Source organism: Halichoeres trimaculatus, unplaced genomic scaffold, assembly GCF_033239565.1.
Source record: "Halichoeres trimaculatus isolate MK-OKI-2021-1 unplaced genomic scaffold, fHalTri1.1 fHalTri1_scaffold_15, whole genome shotgun sequence".
Classification (NCBI taxonomy): Eukaryota; Metazoa; Chordata; class Actinopteri; order Labriformes; family Labridae; genus Halichoeres; species Halichoeres trimaculatus.
Genome location: NW_027437193.1, coordinates 25,371,059 through 25,397,854, shown reverse-complemented (window position 1 = coordinate 25,397,854; position 26,796 = coordinate 25,371,059). Strand labels below are relative to the sequence as shown.

Here is a 26,796-nt window from a genome sequence, read left to right as displayed (position 1 = left end):
ACACACACACACACACACACACACACACACACACACACAGTCAAGGCCTTTTCATACACAGTTAATCATTGAAAAGGACTTAAAACATAAATCCACCAACCTGTTGAGCTGTAAACTGAGCACAAGCCTGCCTCCTGCTGGAGTTGTTTTGCCACTGACTGTTCAGGTTGATGGAGATGTTGATGGGGACCGTGCTGTTCCAGGACAGGTGGGTCTAAATAAATCATAAAACTTTGCAGGTTAACAAAAATATACAATACTGCACAGAATGCTCTGATGAGATGTAGAGAATATTGTAGAAATATTGCCAGATGATCAATGGTGGTTTGCTTCTTTGCAGTTATGTTACAATACAGAGATTTGTTAAAAAAAATAAGATAAAAAAAAAGTGTGTGTAGCTATGCCAAAAGCAACCAAAAGGTGGCTTTGATTTGCATTCTTTCTAATCTCCAACAGGGCGCAGCCCAAACAATTCATTAAAATCAAAGAATGAGGCTGTTTTCAAAACCACCAACTACATACTACATCTGAAGATGTAGTAGGAATGAATGTAGTATGTAGTAGGCACTACATACTACATACTGCTTTTGCTTGTAGTGTGTCGTATGACTGTTCTGTTGGATCTGTTTTGTAGTATGGTACTCCGGTTTTCGGGTTTCAGAATGGATGGGATGGGTACCTTTTTATATAAAACGATACTACTAACAGTACTTTTTGTGTTTATGTGGTAAAAAAAATATCAATTTGTCTAATAGTAAAATATGAAAGTTTTCAATTTAACATATTTATTCACATGAAACCTTACAATGCTGTGTTCATGTCCAGCATGAAAAATCATGCAGTCCTCCACTCTCTCACAGTCACAAGGATGTGTCAGGTACATAAACATGGTACCTTTTGGTTTTAAGTGAATCGGTACCCGGTACTTTTGACAAAATTTGGTTGGTACCCATAAAAGTACCAAATTTGGTACCAATCCCTAGCTATAGATGATGTTTGTTTGTTTTCCCCTTTATTATAAATGTGCAAAACAATCTATGGGTATATCTCTGAAATAAATCTGAAAGGGGTTTTTATTTTTTACAGCAGAAAAAACACTTCTATATAATCTTCGTATAATTTAAAAAGTGAATTATTAGTTTTTGTTGGCTGTAAGGAATTTGTTAATGTAAAAATCTCTTTTATGACTGGAAGTGACAAGATTTACTCGTGTTTCTTCGCATCACTTCACTTCTATCTCACTGACCATCTAACGTTAGTGTTGTGTTGTAATTATAATACTGACACATTCCAGTAGATGGCGGTAATTCACCAAAACCTGCCACCTGCATAGACAAACAGTGTTAGCGCCGTGCATTGTGGGAAACAGTATGCCAGGTAGACTGGTCCGTTGCATACTGAGAAATTTTCCTGGATCAGTATGACATCCAGAGATTTTTAGAATACTGCAGATTTTGCAAGTTTTTGTATACTGACTGCTACAGGCGGTTTGGAAAATAGTCTGAGTTTATTACCAGATGATTTTCTCATGAGCCCCCAACCCTTCAACTGCTAGCTATCTTCATTTGGTAACTAAGGCAACCAGGACTGACTGAAGCAGGGGCCACCTGTGATTGACTTCTGGCCAAAAAAACAATTTTACAATTTTTGGATTAAGAAAAGTTCAAACAGACCATTGAAAACAAGGAAGCAATATCCATGTATATGTGTTAAATGACAGAAGAGAGTGCCTTTATTTGTTTTCAGGCTTCTTTACTTGCAAAATGAACAAGGGTGTGAGCTTACTGTGTGACTGCTGTGTTGTTCCTTGTGTGACGAATGTGTCAGACTGTGGAGGCTCATCTGGCCCAGCGTGGAGGAGAACGGCTGATTCAGCTCCAGCTTGGTCTCATTCATTTCCTCCGAGCTACTCCACCAGCTCAGAGCTCTGACCTAAGACGAAAAAAAAAAAAACATTAGTGTGTGACCGCAGAGAGCAGAAACACGGAACAGATGCTGATGTAAGAACAATCACTCGTCAGCATAAAAAGAAAACATGTTAAATTGGGCTCCAGAGTCATGGTGTGGATGGTATTTGATTGCTTTATTGTGTGTTGGAGGAGTGTGATGTGTGTTTCTCATGACGCCTGATCTGTCTCTGTTGCATGTTGTTGTTTTGCGGTCATGAAAACTATATAATCAGATTCTTCTGTGCTGTGGTACACTGATCTTCATGTTCGATGCAGTGTTGTAGTCGAGTCATCCCAGCTTGAGTCCTCAGTGTTTGAGTCTGAGTCAAGTCCGGGCCATCCAAATATATCTGAGTTGAGTCCAGGTCAAGTCCTCAGTACCTACGCTCAAGTCCTGGAAAGGCCCCAGAGCATGACACAGAAAACTCACCAAGTGGAACTTTTTAGTTTATAAAATATTAAGATGAATAAAGTTAAGACTGAGTTCAGGATCAGGAAAGCTGCTGTTTGACTCCAAATCGTCTGCATTAACCTGGACTGACTGTGTTGGACAATTTTGATCGGCAGAAAACACGTTTGGTTAAATAAACATTAGTGTCTGGTGACTTGAATTTTACAGTGTAACTTTTAAATAAAGAGTCTCTGGCATGGCAAACAATCGGGAGTTGGAGAGTAGATCACAGCTCACCTCTATCTTCACTCCCATACGCTAAACTGTTAAAAAAATAATAATTTTACAGGGAATGGTCTGTAATTTTCAACAGATTTTTCCTGCTTTCTTATAAAACCAAGAGTGAGGAGGACACACTGTGGATATGAGACCCTGCTATACAGGAGGCACAGCATGTTTGTGCTCCCCGGTGAGAACCGGCTGTTTGTGCTCCAGAGGGCAGACTTGCTGTTTGTGCTCCATTGTGCAGACCCTGTACTCAGTGATTTTTACGTGTGTTTTGTTTTTAATAAACAAGATGTGTTAATGGTCTTTGCTATGTTGGTCAGTTTTTAATAACAATGTAATTTGAATTACACAGCCAGTCCATGCAGTGTTGTACAGGCAGCATGTTTCCCCATTGCAATACTTCAATGTTCAGCAGAGTCTTATAGCCTCTGTGTGCCCTCCTCACTCATTTTTACAAAACACCATCACAACAAAATGTATTTTGCTGTAAAATAACAGTATTTTTCTGCAAAACTCTTTGCATTGTCACTATATTGAAGGTGTTTGACAGTAATAATTTTAGAATTTTTGGAATTTTGTTATGATGGTATTTTTCTCTAAAATTACATATTAATACTGTAAATCTGCAGACATTCATCTTTAGTTTTACATACAGCGTTTGTTTTTATTTATTACAAATTTGTTATTGTACATGGAAGAAATAGTATTTTCACAGGAAATTACTGTGAAATTGACTGTTTCCTAAAATAAATAATTTATACCATACACTTACAGAGATTAACCTTAAAGAAATCTGATTTGAATGTGTTTAGACTGAATTTAGATGTTATTTTACAGTAATACTGTGTTTTAATTTATTTTGACAGTAACATCTAGTCCTGTATTTTTACAGTCATTTCATGTAGTTACATGTTTTTACAGCGTCTGACTGTAATTTTACGGTATTTGTCTGGAAACTTTGCCGCCAGTGCTGTAACAGTTTTTTTACTGATTTTTTTTTCTACAGTGCAGGTTACATGACAAGTAGAATGCATTTCGTAAGACACGGAGGTCTTTCCTGACATTTATGGATCTAGATATTTCTACTATTCTCACGAGAGCATTTGTTCAGATCAAAGCTGAAATCTGCCTAACAGCTGGTGGGTATTCCTTTATCTGTAGTTCTATTTGTGTTGTTTGTCATGTTTATGTTTATAGTTGTATTTATTTGCAAATTCAGAGTGCTCTACCTATCTGTTTGACTTTGAAACCATGAGCTGAGATGTTCTGTCTTGATTTTGTTTGTGTATGTTCATTTCTTACTTCTGTTTGGAAAAATTAAAGCTATGATCTACAATTCGGAAGCTTGGTAATTACGAATAACACTGTTTATGAGGCCATTATGATCCGGTGGTCCAATCTACACAGTACGAAAAGCAAAATGATTGAAAAGAAATCCATTCAGTACATCAGCTGCAAAACAGTTGATTTTTTGCAGCTGATGTGCTGCATGTGCTCAGTTTACAGCTCAACAAACCCTCATTTTGGGTTTGTGTGTGAGTCCATCCACTCCCCTGTCTCCTTCGCTCTACACCTTCCCGCCCATGGTCCCGCCTCATCCTTCCCCACTACCCCTCTCACGTCAGCTAGCTGCTCAGCTACCAAAGCGTCATAGAGCCAGAGAAGACCGAAACCAGGAAGCTGTTACTGTTACCCTCCACAGGGAAGGGAAGAAAACGAAAAAGTTTCAAGGAAAAGGCTGAAGCAAGGAAGAATTATGAGCCATACAGGTGCCAACAGAGACTGAATATTGGAGAAATGTACGACCGGTGGAAAAAGCTGCATAGGGATTTGGGACTGAAGACTGACGCTGAGACAGCTGAGTTTCTGTTGAACAGGTAATGACTTTAATTACTACAGTGGGAGATGTCAGCTGAATAACTCTGGTTAGTCTGTGCCTGTACTGGCTAATGACTGAACGCTGCTGGTCAGAACGGGTCGTCTCTGTCAACAGATTTTAGCATAAGTTAGCCACACATCTTTAGCTTTGTAAACTGAGCTGGTGAAAGAATGGTGAAAGACACGCTGAAAGAGGTAAAGCCCCGCCCACAGTCGGCTCTGCTCTGGTCAGCTGGCAGTGGCAACACCAGACCCGCGTCACCCAACTAATTCATGGTTCTGATCGCGCTGGTCCAATTGAAAAAGCTACCACTGTGTGTTATAAGAGGAATGACTGTCATGTTTGTTACGAGGGGGCGTAGGGTGATACGAGCTGAACAGTGGATCTTGGAACACAGGGGGGTGAGTGGGGGGGGGGGGGGGGGGGGGGGGGCAGGCTGTATTTTTCAAAAGTGTCTCTACCATAGACTGTAAAAAAATGGATGTCATCTTGCTTAGCTTGAAGAGAGGTCGCCAGGAAAACCGCTCCCTCTGGTGGCTGGCTGCAGTACAGGTAAAAAAATCCAGCTCTCTAGTCATTCCAGATGGGCTGTGGTCAAACTTTAAAAAATGAATACACCTCGTAGAAATGTTTCTCACGTCCGATTGTTGTAGTGATTTGAAGATATCATTTGGCTGCCATGTATTCAAGTCCTCTTTTTTCGGAGAAGTTTCATTTTCATTAGTTATACAAGGTTAAAAAGAGGTTTTACGTCACATTTAACAATGATTGACAGCTGCCGTTCTTGTGGGGTTTTTTTCAGGGACTGTAAAATATGTTGGGAGATAAAGTCAAGAAGTGAGAATTCAACCATGTAATGTTTCTTCACTTACCTCTATTTGAGGATACACTCTAAAAACACATCACATCTTAACAAAATATCAGGCTGATTCAGTGACTTCAGAGGCTAATGATGTTATTTAGCAGCTAGCTTGTGACATTTTCAACTGTCAAAGTAACATAAGCATTTCATCAGCAGTCCCTTTGCCCAAAGTTGTAGTAAATTCTTCTAGGAGTTTTTGTTTTTCTTTGGTTTGACATGTTGTCTTTCACATGTTTTTGATCTGTGAGGTCTGACCTGCTCTGGTCGTCCATGTCTCATCCAGCCCAGCAGAACGCTGTCCAGTCTACCCTGTGACGACCGCTCCAGAGTCAACTCTAAACTCGTCCAGCGAGGAACACAGTTGATCTGGACTGAAGCCAGGGACAAGAAGAGACAGTTTGATGAAGAAGCATTGAGACATGAAGGACACAGGCATTTGCGCTCAATGTGGTGGATGGTGAGGAGATTTTCTGTATGTGTTTACTTTTCAGCGTCTGGTTTCCCAGCTCAGGGGCAGGAGGAGCAGAGTAGAGACCAGACAGGCTGAACTCCTGGTTTCCCCACACAGCTCCGTGTTGAACCTGGTAGCCCCAGTTTCTGGCTTCACACACAGTCCTCAGTGCAACAGCCCGTGGGATTGGTTTTAACTGGAGGACAGAGAGAATCCGGACGCTTTGAAGAGAGAGGAACTACTTGATGTTTTTGTAGCGAGGGTGTTAATGTAGCTTAATGATACCTGAGGGAATGAGTGTTTGAGCTCCACACTCTGTCTGTATCCGCTCTCTATGGCCGACAGTTCACCCTGGGCCCACAGCCTCCTCCTGCCTGACAGCACCTCCATCAAACCTGCCACACCGGACTCAGACTGGTTCAGCTGGAGGAGAGGTTACACATGAAAACATGTGCTGGGAAACATATCTTGGCAAAAATAGTCTTTCATAGCAGGCAAGAATATTTATGGTAGAATTACGTAACCTGAGACTACATCTGATGCCAAGATGTTGCACAAATACCTATAAAGAATAAACCTCAGGGTATTTTCTGAAATCAAAAGATGAATGTCTGTGAAACATTTAAAGAAGTACTTCTTCATGAAAAGAAAAACTGGTAATAAAAGTTATATGATGGAGGGAAGTGGACTGGAAACTCAGATGTGGAGTCCCATCATTTTCAGGGCTATAGTGTGTGTACATGTCACATGTTCACCTGTTCCTCCTTCCTTTTGGAAATATTAGGAAATGTCTCTGATGGGAACAAGAGCTCACCTGAGAGCGCACATTGAGCTGAGACGGCAGGTAAATCAGAATCAGAGGGACACTCTGGACCATCTTCACCATCAGGTCCTTGCTGTACAGAAAAACATCCATCACTCAGAGGATCGGTCACCAAGTTTGGCTTCTGTGTCTGTTTACAGTACCTATGCCGCAGATGGTGACCCTGGATGATGAGTGCCATTGAGGAGCTGTGTGCAGGGTTCACAGCCACCGAGCACCTGAGCTGTGATTCAGTCAGTCGGCCCCAGGCCTCCACCTGGATTCACAGACACAGAAACACTGAGAATAGAAGTGCAAATGTAAGCAAACATTGAATCTGTTATTCTCACCTGTAAAGTGGCTTTATATTCTCCATGCACAGTGTGTCTAAGTGTGACTCTGGCTTCTTTGGACCCTCCATAAGTTCCCAAACCTCCTACATCCCCGACAAACACAATCCTCCAGTCATGTCTGTGAACGTCCAGAGAGGCACTGCGCAGCGGTCCTACACGGAGGAGCAAAGCGTTGCTGTGAGGAGCTTAAGTGAAGTTACTTCATAACATTAATCACTTAAAACAATCACCAGTTTGAACTGGCATTTCCGCTCTAACTGGACACTGTGCACTTCACTGGTTTGATGTTGATTATCTGTTTTAATGATGTTTTACTATGCTTTTATTTATGAAAGGCGACCTTGGGTGACTTGAAATGCAGCTCCAAATAAAATGAATTATTGTTATGATAAATGGACAGAAGACAAACAATTAATTAATTTTATTTCATGTGCAGTTTTGCTTTTGAAATGAAGGAAAGGAAAATAAAAGCAGTGACAGTTTGATTTCAAATGAAAGAAAGATGTCAGCGTGCTGACTAAAAACAGCCAAAGTGCCCACGTGTTTTAAACCCTAGAGGTTTTAAAGATCTTTGATATCAATGAGCCTCAGATGGGAGCTTTTTATCTTATCTTATTAATGATTCAATTTTCTTAAAAAGATTTTCTGCCAAAGCTGATTCCCCAGAGCCAGTCTGGAGCAGTTTTTAACTTTGCACAGAGTTCTTATTCTTCAGATTCCTCTTTCCAGATTCACCACAAAGTTACTCTTGAGCTATTAGAGAAAATATATTCATCACAAGCTTCATTAAACCAGCACAGCTTCACAAACAAGAGCTTTCACAGTGCATGACACCTCTTCACTCATCATTAAAACCTCTGTTCGCGCTTTCATAAGCCTTCAAAGCTGTTCATTCATCATTGCAGTCATAGGTCGGTGCCTTTCAGGCTTCTGTTTTCTATCATTCCTCCTGTGCGTGTTGTATGTTACCTCTCCTTTCCTCTCTGCTGAACTCATTTTTACCTCCGCCGAGGGGGTCAAGTTTTTGGGGGAGTTTGTCTGTCTGTGAATAACATAACTCAAAAACTAACCAACGGATCCTAATGAAGTTTTCATGAAATGTTCAAGATGGGATAAAGAAGTAGTGATTAAATTTTGGAGGTGATCTGGATCACCATTTGGATCCAGGACTGTTTAAAGGATTCTTTATCATTGTGAGATAGGGCTGTTTTCACCATATGTGTATATAACTCCACCATACATGGTCAGATTGCTTTACAAAACAATACAAGACAAGGTCACCACAATTTCTGACAGATGTAAAAGTACGATCCAGATCGATATTTTGGATACTAAGATCTGGAATATGAAATATGTACTGGGTCATCATAATTTCCAACGCTGTCAGGAAACAAATTATCATTCAAACCTGCAACTGACACCAAATTGTAGCAGACAGTCTGCTGAAAGGGAGTATAACATTAAAGTAAGACTAAAGTATTGGTGACAATCACATTCTGCAATATGCAATAACAGTATCATGACATCTAATTTTTGACCAGTGAACGACGTGTTTATACCACACATTTTTAATCAAAAAATCTTAGTGCAGTATACTTGCCATTTTGCGTTTAGTGTAATTAAAAAAAAAAAAAATCCTTAGCGCTTTGTAGCTTTTTCACATCACTCCTGAACTTCTGGATTGATTCTATATTAATGTTATTTAAATTAATAATAATTTCTTGTTAATCCAACTCTTAATTTCATCATTCTTTCATCATTTATTGTGCATAAGAACAACTACAATGACCTCCTCTCTACGGATGAATGAAATATTTCTGACTGTGACTCTGAAAGCTCATTAAAATCAGAAGATTATGTCTAGAGGAAAGACACATTTCTCTCAGTGTGGACTTGCAATTCTATGCCTCTCAAGCACAGCTCCACATTGCACCTTGTATCCTCTGTTTTCTCATTATTTTTTTTAGTATTATTTCATTTTTATATAAATCTTCTTTATCTTTACTTTATTCTATTTTTCTATTTATTTTTGTATATTTGTATATTCTATAACTTAACTTTCTCTTTATATTCCGTTTAACAGAATGTACATAAAGTAATTAGTATTGTTTCCTTGTTAATTGTTGCACCAACACACCAAGTAAAATTCCTTGTATGTGTACTTGGCAATAAAACTTGATTCTGATTGTGATTAATGGTGACACCTGCTGGTCAGTCTGTGATCCTGCACTAAACAATTAATAGGCATAACCCCCTCATGATTATAAGGGGAACTTTGGATCTAGAGGCACATGTTGCATTTGTTTCATACTTGAACAACAGTCTTGCAAAGAGGAAAAAGAAACAGGGAGGCAGCTATTTACTCATTTTGACATCCTGAATTGAAGGACATTTTTCCAGACAAACAACTCAAATATGAAAAACATATTTGCCCTGCTGAGCACTGACCTTTGAACTGTACAGTCAGAGCAGAGACAAGACTGCGCTGTGTTTCTGTTTGATTAAAAGATGGTGTAAAGTAGGAGAACAGCAGAGCCAGACGTCCATCAGACACACTGACGTTCAGGCCAGAGACCAGCAGCTTCTGTCCGTCCAGAGAGAGCTGAGCCTGGGACTGAAGACGAGATGAGAGTCCCTGAATGGAGCACAGGCCCTGAGCGAAGGACAACAAAGAGGTGAATGGGTTTAAAGGAAAAAAATGCTTGACTGTGATTTTAAAAAAGCGTAGGAGAAACGTACTCTGACCTCAATATTGAGTGGAAGTCCTCTGTCCTGTAGCCATGACCAGCTGTGCCACATGGTTGCTCTTATCTCTTTGGCCATGGGGAAACATTTCATCCTCAGTCGTATTCCTGCCTCCTGACCTCCAAACTCAGACTGTAGGGTAAGAGCTCTCCCCTCGGCAGAGCCAAACTGGACCTGCACACACAACCACGGCACATACCCTCACATAACATTCACAACATTTGTTAACAGAGATGTCTGAAGTATAAAACAGGAGCTTTTGGACTTTTCTTCACCTGGATGCTGTTGTTTGCAGGGACTCCTAGTTTCTTCAGATAGTTCACCGTGTGTTTAAAACGACTCCTCACTCCCATTGCTTCAGACGTCTTTAATACTGTCATCTCTTGAGTTACCTGTAAAACATTTAGACGTTTTATAAAGCATATAAGCTACGCATACTTAATCAAAGAAACCTTTTCCATCTGGTATCCACAAAAACTGCTCTCTGATTATTTGAGGAGAAGAAGATTTTACACCCTCCGTCTCCTGAGAGGACACAAATTTCCTAATACTCCAGATCCCACACTAAAAAACCTGAAACAAAGGAAAAAATGACACATGTTCTCTTATATGGAGCTCCTGAGAGAACTTTTTTATGAAACAGACAACGTTAGACATTTAAAGTACAAACAAAAGATATTTGAGGGTTATTTTGTTGACTGGAAACACTTAAAACACATCAAATACATATGCAGGACAAAATGCAAAGTCATTTTTCACTAAATCATAAAAGTGAGGCTGGTATGATGGGAGGAGGAGAAAAGGGAGTAAGACAAAGTTTTACATGAAATAAAGGCGTATTACAAAAAAGATTTAGAGAGCAGATTTTTAAAAGCAGTCATATTCACAGCAATAAAACTCAATAAGGTTTATAAAACAACATCACATGAAAGGAGGATACAAAAAAGAGACCAAGGTCAATAAATAAAATCAAAAGGTAAACAGTGATGTGACTGGCATGAATTGATTAAAGTAGAAGAAAGAATTCAGGAGCAGAAGAAGAAAAGGGCTTTTAAAAATGTATAACTTAACCTAAACAGCTCACACACACACACACACACACACACACACACACACACACACACACACACACACACACACACACACACACATACGTACACACACCTGTAAATAAAGATAGATTTATAGAACCCTATAACAATCATATTTAATAGAGGAGTTTTAAATACCTCTGGCTCATCAACATGATGAAAAATTTTCTTAAAAGCCTGTTCAAAAAAATATAAAAATTGTATTCTACCCCCCTTGAGGATTATCATACCTCTACGAGCAGCCAAACTGTCTTTAAAAAAAAAAAAAAAAGCTGCTCTCATAAAATCATCCAGAAAATTTAATTTCAAGTATTTTTTAAAGTATTTTCTGCAATGAAAGAATGCATAGTTACTAAAAAAAACTTTACAAAAAAGTTGCCAAAACCACCAAATTTATCAAATATGATAAAAAAAATATGATACAAAAAATATATGATAACAATCGATAATAGCAATATTTCTTGTGGATTTTGTTAAAAGTTTTTTTAATAGGGTTGTTCGATACCACTTTTTTCAGAATGATACCAGCATGAGTACTCCCTCTTGAGTTCTCACTGATACCGAGTACTGATACTACTTGTACTTTTGATACATAAAATTTCAATTCACAGTGACAGATCATTTTAAACAAAGACAGCACAGTCACTCTGCTGTTAAGTCCGAAATAAAACACCAACAACTCTCTCTGAGTTTAGGATTTTTTCATATAAATTAAAATACAGCAAACTAAAACAAACAACTGTCAGAGTTTAAATATTGTTTTCTGGACAAACTGAAGGGACTCTTCTGTTTTTCCAGTGTCAGCTTGAGGTTGGCCCTGGAAGTACTGGAAGTCACATACACATCAAGCCAAAAAAAAAAAACACCTTTTCACAGCAGAAATTAACCTATTTACAGCCTCATTCAAAACATGTCTCCACTGTAAACCCCAAAGTTCAAGTTTCTCCATTGGATTAAGATATGAAAACTTAAAATTTGTTACTAAGTTCAATTTACTCAAATGTCTGAGTTTTCAGAGTTGAAAATGATGATTTCTGAGAAGATTTAACTTATGTTGCTGTTTAATAAGAACAACTTAAAATCATTAGTTTGTGACTGCGTTTGTAACAGTGAGTGAGGAGGAGACGCAGTCGATATGAGACCCTGCTGTGTTTCTGGACGTGCAGCAGTGGCACAGGTTCTCTGTGCTCCACATGACACAGACTGTTTGTCTGTGCGTCACAGCATGGACCAGCTGTCTGTGCTCCTCGTGGCATCAATCAGCTGTCCATGCTCTATGTGGTGTGGACTGACTGTGTCAAAAATAAATAAAGAAGTATATCTTTTTACACTTAATTATAAAATTACCCTAAATAGCATGATAGTCCAGTCAAAAACTTCATCTATAAATATATTAACCAGGTACACACTGCAAAAGTCAGTTGGTGCAAGACCCAGTGCCATGGAGCACAGACCACCACCTTTCAGTTTTGAGTAAGGTCAACTTATGTTTTACAGTGATATGCAACATTTTTTAACATTACTTCATACTTTAATTTGTAACAAATAAGCATCAGGTTTATTTGATTAAAGACATTCAGTAGAATGATTTTCCATAATAATTGTAACCACTTAAGATGTTGAGTTAAATTAACTTATATTTACATTTTTCAAGTAAACTCAACTTATCCAGGTTTACAGTGTACTGTCTGAATCACTAATTTCACTATCAGCACACACTGTACAGGGGGTGAGGTTTTTTTCTAACTCAGCAGTTTATTGGATATCAAGATCGTGAGCTTGCCAAATCAGAGGCACAGCTCAGGTCACGTGACTGACGGGCGCCCTATAGCTGTACTTGCAGCCCTTGCCTCTTCCAACATGGCAGAGATAGCTGATTTGCTTCAAAAATCTGTTTTACAAACAGACGGGTGACTTCTGAAGACTACGTCTGTTAATGATACAGTCTATGGACCAGACGCATATTTACCGTGGTGTTAAATCACAGTTAGTAGCAGCAACTACTGGTGCGTTGAGTATCAGCTGCTGGTATCGGCAGCCTCCACGGGTACCAAAGTACCCGAAGGTGACCTTAAAAAAAAGCTGGTATCTGCCCAATGCCCAATACCACTATCCATTACTCACCCTTTCCTGGTTTACAAACTTTTCAGTTCCAAAACACTGGAATTTTCTGTCTATTTTTAAAGAGTCAGGCTCTACAGGGTTAAATATCCAATACAAGATGTCAAACAGTTATGTTCCCTTTCTTGATTAATGCAGTGCGGTTGGCTTGGAGTTATGTCCTATAAACACATCCATGGTTTAAAATTGTTTAACAGGGATGAAATCAATTTTTAATCCCATTTATCTTTGAATATGTGTGTGATGTTGAAAGAAAGCTTGTGTAAGAGCTTTTTTATAATTAAAAAGGAAAAGAAGAAGAAAGAAAAGAAAAATAAAGATGTCAGCTGTAAATGTTAATGCCTTAAATTCTTTTTATTGTGCTCTGACAGGGAGCAAATGTGAGTGTGCATCTGCTTTTCCTTCCTGCACCAACAAAACCTGTGTTTCCTCAGCTTTATTACAGAGCATTTTATCAAGCATGAGAGCAAAAAGCTGCCTCCTACCTTCTGATGTCCTGCACTGCTGTGGAAAAGGTAAGAGTAAGAGCCATTTCCTTGATTCTCTGAATTCAGAGTTAGTGCCGCACTAAACGGAAGTCCCATCCTCTTCATCAGGGGCACAGAGTGGTTTAGATTCAGCAACACTTCATTGTTATCCTGGATAGAGAAACATTAGGTACATTTTTAACCCACGGGACAACACTTCAAGTAAAAATAACAGTTAATTTTCATTTTGAAAATTAAAACTGTATTTCCACACCCTTGTTTTCCTTAGAGTCATGAAGGCCTGTAACTCTCTGTCATCTACAGCCATGGAGACTTGGGATTCAGCACCAGTCGGGGAGACAACCAACAAACCGGACGACTGCACCCTTCCAGGACTTCCCCACTCCTACAGCCAAGGTATCAAAGCAAAACGTTTACATATTTATGGGTTTTGTAGTTGATAACTCATGATAAAGCATTGCTTTTTCTGTACCTGAATCACAGTGCAGTTGTTGTTATACAACAGCGACCCCCGCAGGTCGGCCTGTGTCATCACACCTCCACTGACTCCCACAGCACACTCGTCCATTTGAATGAAGGCTTCACTGTCGTGCCCTTGTCTTCCCACCCTGTGGGTGACTCTCAGTTTGCTGAGCTGTGGGAAGTTTCTGGGAGCAGGATGGTTGTGACGAAGCTCACCCTCCACACTCAGGTCCGGCCAGCCCCTTGCATTCAGCCTCAGGAAACCCTGTCTCCCCTTCAGATTGGTGTCAGCAGTGACGGTCCAGGTCCTCTGAGGGTCCTGCCACACTGAGCCATTCAGATGAGCCTTGTATGACCAAACACAGAAACATTAATTACTGACTTTACCAAAAAAAGAGGAGTCTTTGTGCTCAAATTTATGGTTAATCATAAGATAGAGACTTAAGTGATGACAATCAGGCTGTATTATATGTGAGTGAGGGTCCATGTTGATCAAAGTACACACACGCTGCGAAAACAAGTCAAAGAAATAATCTGCACATGAATGAGACCAGACATGTATATCAGTTGTAAATTAGCTGCATAATCTTTACAAGCAACAGATTTTAAATGTTATGTCATTGCTCCATCAAGCAGAACTGTCATGCTTCATGGCAGCACGGCATCTTGAGTAAGAGTTTGGGTTTAGACGTATAACGTACTTCAGTATGACTCTAAAACGCATTCACAGAAAGCTACGTTACCTGGAACACAGGACATGTTGACTCCAGAGCCCAGAGCCGCTGTACCCTTCCTCTGGCCTCTATCACTCTATCAGCTCTGATATAACATGTTCCAGCTTTAATGAGCAGGGTCCCCGCCTGCTCAGGGTCCAGAGGAGTGGAGGCATCTATACTGAATATCTGGGGGACCCCAAGGCTCTTCAGAGTGAAGATGGAGTGTGTAAGGGTCCCTGAGAGGTGAGGAGGCCTACAGGACTGGCTCAGCTGCAGGGTGAGGTCCTGGTCATCTGCCTTCAGAGAGGAGGTCAAAGAGAGCCAGCTGGGAGAGACTGAGAGGAGGCCCTGAAGAGACAGGGACACCGGGAGGACCGTTCTCTGTGGTGATGACAGAAATGTTCCAGTTACACATTTAATTAAAAAAATGAATAAAAATAACACTCTTCATGAAATCTTTTAGGATTGGGAAAAAAATGAATGTATGCCCCCTGGTGGTTGAAGAGTCTTCCTGTAATCTGTTAAATTTCATGTGCTCAGGTGAAACAACTACAATGGAGACTAGAAAAAAGGCAATGTTGAGAAGGAACAGCATCATTACTCATCCATTTAATTTACTTTTTTAAAAGGGGTTAAGTATAGTTAAGAATGTGGGAATTTGGATAGGGGTGATAAAACTCTAGTTTTATATTTTTCTCTGCTAAACAGTCTTAACCTTCTCAAGGCAGACGTTGCAGATTTGCAACAGCTAATTGCTAGTTACCTAATTATACTTATCATACTCCATATCCACATTTTATGAGCCTTTTTTTACCAGAAGTACCACTGCAGAACTTTGTTGTGCATTAGCAACAAACAGTTTCCCACTATCCCACCAGTTGGCAGACCTGTGTCACTTCCAACATGGCTAACTCCTTGGTTTCACCAAAATAGATTTTCAAGGCATCAGTTTCATATAAGTTTCACTACGAACCTCCATTAATTTGAAACCAAAACTGCATAAGATGAATCCAGAATATATAAATATACAGATACAGTACACACCAATTAGTAGATTTTATCTCCTCTGGGTTTTTCCCTAGGGTTAGCTTTATTACAGCGTTGCAACATCCCAGAATGCATTGCATGTGAAAGTCTCTCAAAAAAAGTCATAATTGTATATAACTACCCCATATGATATTTTTCCCCAGATATCTGATTTTTTCCGTCACTAAAACTTAATTTGAGCCTGAAAGGATAAACTTGAAAGATGCTATGAGGAGGATCTGTTTTAATTGCACTCCCTCGCCACCTTCTGGCCCGGCGTCTCACCCACACTGTCATAAATTACTTTTAGTGAGGCATGTGTTTGTTTTGGAATCAAATGGAGATCAGATCAAAAAAAAAATTCTTTGTTCAAGACAACTTTTTACTGGATACAACGCACGAGGTAAGGGACTTATCAGTACAGTTAGGTAGTGCTACTATTTGAAACGTGACATCAAGCAAACATTGTAGCAGCCGACAATATGTTAGCAAAATCAGCAGTGCAGTGCTTCGATGTATCTGTAGATTGACGAGACAACAAGTAAACGCTGTCAGTTTGTAAGTAGTTTAGTAGCCGTTTATATTCAGCACAGCTGGCAGCCAGGTGCTCTAAGATATGTCTGTAATGTGTAACATCAGTAAATCCTGGTTAGCTATGTCCTGCCAGTCATCTACCAAGCAGAGCTAATGTAACCTCACTCTTCATTTTATTGATAGACTCTCAAGTTTGAACAGACCACTGCAGAATAACTGCTGACTGTGGGTTGGAATGAACATTAACACAAACAGTTTAGCCCCTGCGTTATAGAGTGATACAGCCTGAGCTAAAGGCTAATTAACCTCTAGCTGTGTGTGATCAGACATGGACTCAGCTCGGCAGTGATCGGACGTTTCCATCTGCTCCGTCAAAACTTTACAACTGGTGCTTGCGGCTGGCGCGGCTTGCGGAAAAAATAGAGAGAAGCGGAGGCGCTCCAGAGCCCGAGCCGTTCTGCGCGCAGCGCTGAACAATTACATCGGTTAACCCAGGCGCGGATCCGAAACTGCCGTGCGCTGCGCTTTCATTCTGCGCGCAGCGCGTCCTGTGTAAACCTTGCGTTATATGCATGCACACACCCATTGACTAGCTGGATCCACTCATGAGGTTGATAACCAGCGTCGTAAAACCGTGTAGCAAGATCGCCGGCTACCGCGCTCAGTTCAGCGAGGTAGCTCCAAGGCTATCTCGCTAGGCTGAACTTGCTTGGTAGAATAGGGCCCTGGTCGACCTGACATGGAAGCTAAGAAGTAGCAATTCAAAATAACCCGTAACCAGCAATATTGGGGGTGATAATCTCATTTTAAAGTGTGGATTACGATCAGGAATATATCTAGAAGGGAGACTTTTTCAAGATCACTTTCAAACTCCTCACAGCACCTTTAAACTTTTGACAAGTTTGAAACTTTTCCTAAGAGAGCTGTGTGGACAGGCAGGTGAGAGTTTTGGTCTTTAAACTGTGATGAGAGAAATAGCAATGTGTTATCACAGTGAGGGGGAACACTAATATTTAAAAATTAAACATTAAAGTTTCCTCAGTTTTCTGAAAGCAGCATTCAGTAAAATGTATTGATGTTGTTACCTGTAGAGCTGGACAGAAGTTGGTTACGTTTAAAGTGTAGGTCTGCTCCTCTTCTGCCCATGAAGTCCCAGTTCCCTCAAATTTCCCTCTGAAATAAAAACCTCCAAGCTCCAGACCAAACTCTGCTCCAGGAAGACGTGTCGGGGAAGTGTGCAGGGTTAATCCTCCATGTGTGGGGAATCCAAGCAGCTGTATGGTCTCTATAGAGTGCTGGACGGATGTTTTCAGACTGAGATGTGGGTGACAAGTTAAATTCAGCATAAGGCTGCCTTTCTGCTCTCCTCCAGCGTGGAGAACAGCGCCGAGGTCTGTGGAACACCCAGAGCGAGTGATGGAGATGTTGGCTGAAGCTGGTGATGGCAGAAGAGTCTGCAGAGAAAAAGTGAAAAAAGAATAATTTTTATGTGTTGTTAAAAATCCCTGTGAGGCTGAGGATAATTTCAGTCGTAGTCTTCATGGTATTTTTGTTGTGTCATCAGTGGGATTGAAACTGATTTGGAAAGACAAGAGTCATCTGATAAATAAAGATGTTTCTTTCGCTTTCCTTTAGTTGTGAAACAAGTGTCAGGGTAGTTCATCTTGTTTCCTTTCTAACCTTCAGTAAGACACATCTTTGGTGAGCAAACAAATCCCAGCGGCTCCTCCGTGTCTCTCCTACTCTGGGCTGATTCACCAGGAGAAGCAAAGAGCACGCGTCACTTTCCACTTCAAATCCAGCTCCACCTGCCGTTGCAGACATGCTCACAGCGAGCTCCTCCGGTAAAGCAGCAGTCGACATGTTTTGCTGAATCATGACCCTCAGAGAGTTGGATGGCTTCCAGGCAGCAGTCATGTTGATTTGGGCAGAGCGTGTGTTGAAAGAGACTTCAGCTCTTCCAGAGAGGGAGTCATCAATGAGCTGACCAGACCCCTTCAGGTCCACTCTGTTTGGGATGACTGTGGCCAGAGAGGACCAGTGATGCTGCAGAGTCAGGTCGACTTCAGCTCTCTGGTCCTTCAGCAGTGTGAATAAAAGGCACTGAACTGAGTTTTGCCCGTTTTCCAAACCCAGCGAAGCTTTGAATCCATCTTTCACTGCTTGTCCGAGCATCGTTAAGGCAGTTTTATGAGACCTACCTTCTTCAACTTTCCCAACTTTCACCAACATCATCCTCCCAAAACCTTTACACCTGACAGACACCAACAGACTTGAAGTAACAGAGTCTAGAGTTGCATTGACATCTGCCCAGATGTGACACCAACTATCCAACCTCAGCCGACCTGTCAGCTTTGCCTTGTGAAAAATACTACCAGTCCCAAACTGAAGCAGCCCATACCAGCCATACATCCCAGGTTTCTCCAGCCTCAGTCCCACATTAGAGTTCATTTCCCAAGAACCAATAACGGACTCAATGCCAAGAGCCCACCTCTGTGGCCCAGGCCGGAGCAGGAGCCTGACACTGGATTGTGTGGGCAGGCCCATTTTCACCAGCAGCACTGAAGAATGAGTGAAGCTAGCTTTGAGCTCTTTCAGACCATTAGGAGTGTAGCAGCCTTTAGCTTCAGCGCTGAGGTTTGGGTGGAAGACTGACAGACCATAGCAGAGCCTGCTGTGAGGTCTATAGGAGCAAAGGACTCGTACCTCCACAGGGCCACCAGCCACATTTCCATAGCACTGGGCCGAGAGTCGGTCTGCAGTGGCGTCCCCTGTGCAGTTCATCTGTGAAAACAAAACCTCCTGTTAGCAATGTTTGTTTTCAAAAGAGGACACCGAGAGAGGAGAGAAACGATTCTGAAGTAATTACTGAACTTTTGACCAGCAAGAGAAAAATTAGTAGACATCAATGTGCCAGTCCAAATGGATATTTTTAATGACATGGTCATGTTTATTTCTGGTAATGCAGAGAGGGTAGTTAGATTTCTTACATTGGATACCGGCTATAGCAGAACCAGCATGAAGTTTCAAGCATCAACCAGGATGGAGGAGAAGCTTGATTTGATAAGACAGTACACGAGGGACATACATATAGTGTGATTATAGAAACGATTTCCATTTACCATTATATACACATATCACTAAGACAGGGGTGGCCAACCTGCAGCTCAGGAGCTGCGTGCGGCTCTTTGCCTTTCGGTGTGTGGCTCTTGAATCCATTTATTAAAAAAAATATTTATACATATATTGTTATGAGTAGTCGTGTGCTGATCAATCTTATATATTGATAAATTGATGCTAATGTTGGTATCAGTATTGATCAATACTTGGGTAATGAGACTGATACTTAAGTTTCAGTTTCTCTAAGAGAAAGATAGATAGATAGAACTTTGTCTCTTTGGCAGTAAAAACAGAAATTTGTCTTTGACACAGCTTCCAGTACGAATTTAAACACACTTACAAACACAGTTAATCTTGCTTTGAAAATTGTAAATGTATTGATTTTTATTTTATGTCATTTCCTTGTTGTGTGACAGGAAGTGCGTTTGTCAGACCACGTGGGTGATGTGGCTCTTTGTTGTACCACGGTAATCTTTGTGGCTCTTGGTCTCTGACTGGTTGGCCACCCCTGCACTAAAAACCCTTAAGAGCCCTTGGGCTACAGAGAAGGGGCGGATATTCTTTGTTGAATGTTATCAGGAGGGGGATATTGGCCGAGCTGCTGGGACCTGGACAACTGTTTGGGAACCGAACAATGTGGCTCACGCTCAAGCAGGAGCATGGTCCGTGTCGAATAGGAAGACCCGTAATGCGACTGCTCCGGGAGCTGAATCCATGCGGGACCTTCATGCGAGGACATCGCAGGTTTATTTATTGCACTTACCACTCTATGGGTTTGTCCAATCAGAGACAAGTATCACGGTCTCACTCGACGACACAGGTCTTACCCTTTCCAGTTTCGTGAAATTTATTTCGTGATTTTTTTCTGATCCGTGATATCTATTTTGTGATCAGTGAAATTCAGTTTGTGATGGGTGAAATTAATTTTGGGATTGGTGAAATTTGTTTTGTGATCGGTTACTTTTGATTTGTGATCAGTGAATTTTATTTGCATTCTGTGAAATGTATTTGTCTTTTTTGAAATATTTTCATGGTTTGTGAAAAGTATTAGTTCTTCTGAAATGTATTTTGTGTTTTTGAAATATTCATTCCCATTGCCCTTCAGGGCCACCATAGATTATGGTGTACCTCAGGGATCAATGTTTGGGCCCACCATATTCATATACAGTCAAAGATCCAACTAACAGTTATAGACAGAAATCTGCCCCAAGAAATTAAAAAAAATCATATTTACCTGCAAAGAGTTTGGTATTAACCCCTGTAGCAGAGATATCTGTTGAGAGAGAGACGCTACCAGCACAACTGTGCCATTTTTGTCTCCAACAGTAAAATAAACATCAGCTGTTTTCTTGTCTTCCATGTGAAGGATCAACCCTGTGTCCACGCCGCCTCTCTGAAACTGACGGCAGGAAGAAAAACATTAGCACACAGGAAATGCAAACAGGCATGTGCATACGTCTAAAACAGCATCACATATTTTATGAGTATTTTATGAGTATTTTGTTAACATGCTAACTTTTTAAAGATCAAACAGACAACAGGCCTACACCTGGTAATGAGCTTTGGCTTGCATGGAGCTTGGTAAGCCTCTCTTTAGCAATGCTTTGACTTGATGCTGCAGCCTGCAGGAGTACTCCCACCGTGAGGGAACCTGGTCTGTTCTGCCTCCGTTAAACTCAGCTCTGAGGTGTTCAGGTCCGGCCTGCAGCTCTGCCAAAACGGACACCTGACCATCAGACCTCACCCATCGCCCCTTGGCACTGCTGTTAGCAGGTAAACCTGGATCCAAAGGACAAAGAGGATGAGGGACCTTGAGAGATTATAATGTTGAAAAAAGGTAAAGTGATGTAGTTTGTATGAAGTAAAGATCACCTGTTGCAGTGAGCAGGTGGAAGGAGTGAGAAAGTCTCATGTCCACTTCACCCGTCCCTTGACTTCCAAGCAGACGGCTGACGTTTAAACACAAATACTCCACCCCAAACCAAACACACAGCCAATCATGGGACACATGCAGCTCATTTCCTCTCATCCCGTCCTTCTCCTCTCTGTCCTCAGTATCCTGCTGATGTTTTAGCACAACACTGTACAAGGTCTCAGCCGCTCTAACTCTCAGCTGTCCTACATTTAAACAAATAAAAAGGATCAAAAGAGCTCAGAATGTTTGTCAAGAAACTTAGAAATGACACAAACTATGAAATATTTGATACCTGCAGATAGTAAATCAAATTATACTCTACCCTCAACGAGAGCATCCGACTGTCCCAGCACCCCATCCAACCCCAAGACTGGAGGTAAGAAATGAAGACTTGTTATAGAGTGCTTCAGGTCACCTGACACATCCACCTGGAGACCCTGTGTGTTTTTCAGAGAACCTTTGACGTGGGCCAGCAAACCCTCGTGTCCCTGTGAGTAGGAGCCAAGGACAGAAACGCTGCGACAGAGAAGAGTTCATCATCACCGTATATCTGATGCCTTTAACCCTCTTAGCTTGTGAAGATACATACCTGTCTGAGGACGTGTTGGCTGCCATGTTTACACGCAGGTCTGTGGCAGAGAGCAGCACACTCTGGGATACATTCACCCTCAGCTCCACAGCTCTGTTTCCCTTTCGGAGAGTGTGGGACATCAGGGCCTCCAGGTTGACCCTGTCCTTCCCATCAGCTCTCACTTTCAAGGAGCTGCGTCCTCTACCAGCCACTGAGGAAATATCTGCAGCTGCCTTCACCTGTCACAACAAAATAATAAGCTCATATACTTTGAGGGGGAGAATCCAATGATTTTCTTTTCAATTTTGGCTTCACTGAAATCAAATCACCCACCTCTAATGTCTTGGGGATTTTTGATTTGAAGGGATGACTCAGTGATGAATGAAGATCGACCCTTCCTGATGATCCATTGAGTTGTACAGAAATCTTAAATAACACACAAAACAAAAAACTTCATCAAAAACACTTTTCATTGAACAGAGAAAGCTAAACTGATTGGTTCACTCACTTTGCACTCCTGACGCTCTATTCTCAGTTTCCCTCTAGCGTGATAATCAAAGCCTGTGTTGCTTTTGGGGTCCCAAAATACATTTCCTTCCACTATAGCAGAGGAGGGGATCTGCAGCTGTAACAGCAGAGACAATGACCGGACCACAAGTTCATCACACATAATCTCCACAGCTAACACATAGCAAGCCTTTACTGTAAAAATAAAAATGAATAAATAAATAAATAAATAAATGCAGCTGGAAAAGGTTCGATCAGTAAAATGATGTTTTATCCAGTGAGAAGTTGTTTACCTGAAGCTGGTGGGTGTAGTTGGCTCGAAGTTGAACCATGTGGTGATTTGAATTCAAAGGATTCATTTGAACTTTACCAGAGAAAGTCAGTTTCTCCTTGCTACCAACCCTCAGTCTTCCTAGTACATTTTTGTGGGTCTGAAAAGAAGCATTTCATTACAAAAATAATCTAAACTAAGATTTTAGAGTGTAAAGCACAGTGGTAGAAAATTAGTAAAGACCAGGACAGTATTCATCTGGAGAAACGAGCTGCAAATGCAGAAACAATGCATCTTTAAAAACCCATAAACACGCCACTTAAGGCCAATCTCTACTGCAGAAACTGTAAAGAAGTAGCAGTCACTTAAGCAAATAATTCTTTTTTTAAGCTTAAGTTGTGTGAGTTTTATTTTTATGTGTAAATAGTTGAAACTTTAGGAATCACTGAGAGAACATTTGTTTTTCTGTTCTGATGTTTTATGATTTCATGTGTTTTTTGCTCTGCATTATTTTAAATATGCTTCATGAAGATTGCCCAGGCTGTTGCAGATTGTCTACCCTTGTAGGCCACCGTACAGTTTGGGGATCTGTAACCCAAAATTTCTGACCAACAGCACTAAAATCAGTATCAACACTGAAGTTAGATCATACTGATACATAGCCCTCTTTGAAAACATCAGCTCACCTGATTATTGAACACAGTCACACAGATTTCTGAGTCAGAGGGGATAACGTCTGGTCTAAAAGAATGAATGAGAGCTGAACACACCTGAACAAGAGAAGAACCAAAACAAAGAAAAATATCTCTGAGAAATATCAAACAATATAAACTGAGGGAATAATTTAACTAAGTTTTATGAACTCACAAAAGGTTTTGGCAGTCTATAGCCAAGGCTGAGCTTGTGGATGATTTCTCTGTTGCCATGGAAACCAGCTTTAGATTGCAGCACATAGAGTCCTTTAACAAGGTCGACTGTGAAAGTTTCCTGCAGGAGCAGAGTCTGAGGAAAGATCTGGAGGGGCTGTCTGTGCAAAACCAAAATGCTATTAGGGTCAGCAGCAGCTGAAATTTTAATCAAAATCCCAAAAAAAAACAACACAAAATAAAGACATAAAAATTGAATTAGATTGTGGCACTGACCTGAGATGTAGCATCGCTGTTTTCTGATAAATCTTCTTGTCCTTCTTTAACTCCTCTACCACCCCCTCAAACTCCAGATCTGTGGAAGGACTTCTTGGCTTTGAGAAAGTCACCTTTAGATGTGCCTGCTTCTTTTTTAACTTCTACAAAAAGTAAACAGAGATGTAAATGTTTTTAGAACACTAAAAGTCAGACAACTAAAACTATAACTAACTAGCCATTGACATTTTGTGGGCTAATGCCCTTTAATAATGTTACACTTTGTTCCAGATCATTTGTCATTTGTCATTTGTCATTTGTCATCATCATTTCAATAAAGTATTTTCTATTCCATTTCTATTCTATTCTATTCTATTTGTAGTATGGATTTTTTTTAATCACCAGATCACCTCCCACAACTGGAAAGAAACTAAAATAAACAGAAAAATCTGACTGAATTCTGGTCAGAACTAGGGTAAAACAAAAAAATATACCATGACTCATTAGCTAAGGTTAGATTTTACGATCCAGTCACCTGTTTGCTACATAACTGTTGGCTAAAGACTAATAAAGCTTGGAAGTTTAACTTGATACAAAAACAAAATACTTAAGGTCCTATCCACTCCATTTAAATGTCATGTAAATGGCCTGATGATGGCACTAAACAAATAATGAGCAAACATATTTCTGAACCAACATTATTCAAGCTAACTCAGTGGTATCAAGATATAACTTTGAATTAAAAGGTGATGTCTGTAGGCTAGAAATTGAGACAGAGAGAGAGGGATACACACACACATACACACACAGAAAGGGAGAGAGAGACACACACAGACACTGACATTGCCAGTTTTAAAGTGATTTGAGAATTTACACCCAAATTTGAGCCAGAAAACCGGAATATATATATAAATATATATATATATATATATATATATATATATATATATATATATATATATATGTATATATATATATATATATATATATATATATATATATATATATATATATATATATATATATATATATATATATATATATATACCACTTTATTTTAGGGGACTTTAACAGCACAGTGTTTCCACCCACCTTATCTACAGTGTTCAGAGCGGCTGTGAGGCTCATGTTGTTCCTGCCATAGGTGGAGGCAATCTGCAGGGTGTGGCTGAGTTTAGAGGCCTCCAGAGAGACGTCTCCTCTGAGGGGAGGAGACCACAGGGAGCTAATGGAGCATGAGACCCTGGTACTTTGCTTCCCCACCACACCCCAACCTTCTACCTGGAGAGAGGAAAAAGCATCAGGTCATACACATTTAATAACATTATATATTGTGTTAAATATAATCTGTGTCAGCATTTTCAGTACAACAAATACTAGATCAAATTGGCAGACCATAACTCATTGCCCCTTTTATTCCCCCATGTTTTCGCTTCATTAAGCCACATGTAGTTCAAAAAACAAAACAGTACTGGGAAATCAAAGTAGCTAATACTGTGCGCATTAACACAAATGAATTTCTTCTCTTCTCACTTGGATGTAGGTGACAGCTGGTGTACAGAGCTGCAGACGGGCCTCCCTCTCTCTGCCTCTGTCCCTGTAAAAACCCTCCAGCTGGAGGTTACGGACGGTCAGCCACTTGCTGGCTGTCAGCTCTGATGTGAGGTGCAGCGTGTGGAGCTGCTGCTGGCTCAGTTTGTGTGAGGTGTAGATGTAGAGCCACGGTGTGTCCATGTTAAATGTGCCTGAACATTAAGACAGACAGGTGAAGCATCCAATGAAACGTCACTTTTAACTTCATAACATTTATGTAAACATTGAGTCAGGTGTTGCAGCTGGGCTAACCTTCCCATTTTTTCAGCAGGGTGTCTTTGGGTGGGCTTTTCCAGTGTAGTCCAGCCACCAACGGCATCAGGTTGTTGTAGTTGACTTTAAGGTGGGTGCTGCTCTCAGACCCACTCTGCCTCAGATGAGAGTGCAGAAGCTGAGTCCTGTAGTTTAGATTCTTTTCTGGCACCTGTAAACTAAACTGAAGGAATCAAAGAGAAAGCAAATAGACATTTCATGTTTATATTAGTCAAATAGAAGTATTATCTTGCAGTATGAAAACCCTGTTTCAATGCTATGTGCTGCCTGAGATAAAACTCTTCCTTTATCTAATAGAAGCACAGACATAGATAAAGACAGAGGCTCTGTTTACAGCTTGTTAACACATATCTGGAAAGATTCAACCAAAGTGGACAGCCCTGGGGTGCTCTCATTGCATCTGAGGATGGCAATTTTCAATCAGTTTTCAACACCTTTGTCTTCTTTTCCTATCCTCCACTCTCTTTTTTTAGTCTGTATCACAGTTTTTGCTTGTTTTAATAGGTTTGTGCACATGTTTATTTGAACCTAAATCAGGCTGGATCAGATCAGAAGTGGTCACTCCAAAGACATGAGCAGCCACATGGAGAACTGCTCACCTGGAATCAAACATGTATTAATACTGTCACACATGCATGTCTGTTCACCTCGAGTGAGTAGCTTGTGTGATTTGGCGTGGACTGATTTTTGAAGGACTGGCTCAGAAGAAGTGTGCGCTTGTTGTTGATCTCGTCCCAGTGTTTTCCATAGCTTACATCCAGGACAGATTTAATGTGGCTGGGGCTCTCCTCGTGCCTGAAATGGACCTGTAGATACATGAATACAAAGACCATAAAGCTCCAAGTCTCAGGGTACTGAAAGTAATTAAAACATTCAAAAAGCTGGAAGTTAACATTATTTGCATAAAATGTATTTTATAGTACAGTGTAAACTCACTGATGATGAAGGTAATTTTGGGGAGATAACAAACTATGTTTTCTTTGAACATGTGAACATCTCCAGTCACCTTGTGGTTGATGGGAGCTGTGTTGGAGCAGTAGAATTCATGATCTGCTCTCGTGACGTAAGTTACATTTGAGTCTTTTCCCCCCCTCAGTCTCTGAGATGTGTAGCAGTCCTGCCGCAGGTGCCGGGCATCACCTGTACACAAAGGTCAAAGATCAGCAAAAAGTTTAGCTACATGTTTCTCTCTGAGAGGATGGGAAGTTAAGGATATTCAGTGATTCTTTACATTAACCAAAGGAGGCAATCAATGTCATAACCGATA

The 26,796-nt window shown here is 40.6% G+C and overlaps 1 protein-coding gene across 1 annotated transcript in view; it reads right to left on the bottom strand.

Moving 5' to 3' along the window:
- Window positions 1-26,796, bottom strand: part of LOC141804879 (uncharacterized) — a 57,025-nt gene that overhangs the window by 15,808 nt on the left and 14,421 nt on the right. Inside the window, exons 26-58 of the mRNA XM_074689534.1 lie at window positions 26,536-26,669; window positions 26,177-26,335; window positions 25,509-25,692; window positions 25,197-25,408; window positions 24,756-24,944; window positions 23,685-23,827; window positions 23,410-23,569; window positions 23,229-23,312; window positions 22,565-22,702; window positions 22,273-22,389; window positions 22,098-22,190; window positions 21,783-22,003; window positions 21,516-21,709; window positions 21,151-21,396; window positions 20,828-21,057; window positions 20,513-20,677; window positions 18,865-18,942; window positions 17,244-17,612; window positions 14,626-14,979; window positions 13,893-14,228; window positions 13,674-13,805; window positions 13,418-13,570; window positions 9,996-10,112; window positions 9,721-9,894; window positions 9,424-9,628; window positions 6,973-7,127; window positions 6,787-6,899; window positions 6,635-6,716; window positions 6,106-6,243; window positions 5,854-6,016; window positions 5,625-5,740; window positions 1,786-1,932; window positions 101-214 (exon numbers count right to left, since the gene is read on the bottom strand). Of these exons, the coding sequence (XP_074545635.1) occupies window positions 101-214; window positions 1,786-1,932; window positions 5,625-5,740; window positions 5,854-6,016; window positions 6,106-6,243; window positions 6,635-6,716; window positions 6,787-6,899; window positions 6,973-7,127; window positions 9,424-9,628; window positions 9,721-9,894; window positions 9,996-10,112; window positions 13,418-13,570; window positions 13,674-13,805; window positions 13,893-14,228; window positions 14,626-14,979; window positions 17,244-17,612; window positions 18,865-18,942; window positions 20,513-20,677; window positions 20,828-21,057; window positions 21,151-21,396; window positions 21,516-21,709; window positions 21,783-22,003; window positions 22,098-22,190; window positions 22,273-22,389; window positions 22,565-22,702; window positions 23,229-23,312; window positions 23,410-23,569; window positions 23,685-23,827; window positions 24,756-24,944; window positions 25,197-25,408; window positions 25,509-25,692; window positions 26,177-26,335; window positions 26,536-26,669 (5,615 nt within the window). The remainder of the gene's footprint in view (window positions 1-100; window positions 215-1,785; window positions 1,933-5,624; window positions 5,741-5,853; window positions 6,017-6,105; window positions 6,244-6,634; window positions 6,717-6,786; window positions 6,900-6,972; window positions 7,128-9,423; window positions 9,629-9,720; window positions 9,895-9,995; window positions 10,113-13,417; window positions 13,571-13,673; window positions 13,806-13,892; window positions 14,229-14,625; window positions 14,980-17,243; window positions 17,613-18,864; window positions 18,943-20,512; window positions 20,678-20,827; window positions 21,058-21,150; window positions 21,397-21,515; window positions 21,710-21,782; window positions 22,004-22,097; window positions 22,191-22,272; window positions 22,390-22,564; window positions 22,703-23,228; window positions 23,313-23,409; window positions 23,570-23,684; window positions 23,828-24,755; window positions 24,945-25,196; window positions 25,409-25,508; window positions 25,693-26,176; window positions 26,336-26,535; window positions 26,670-26,796) is intronic.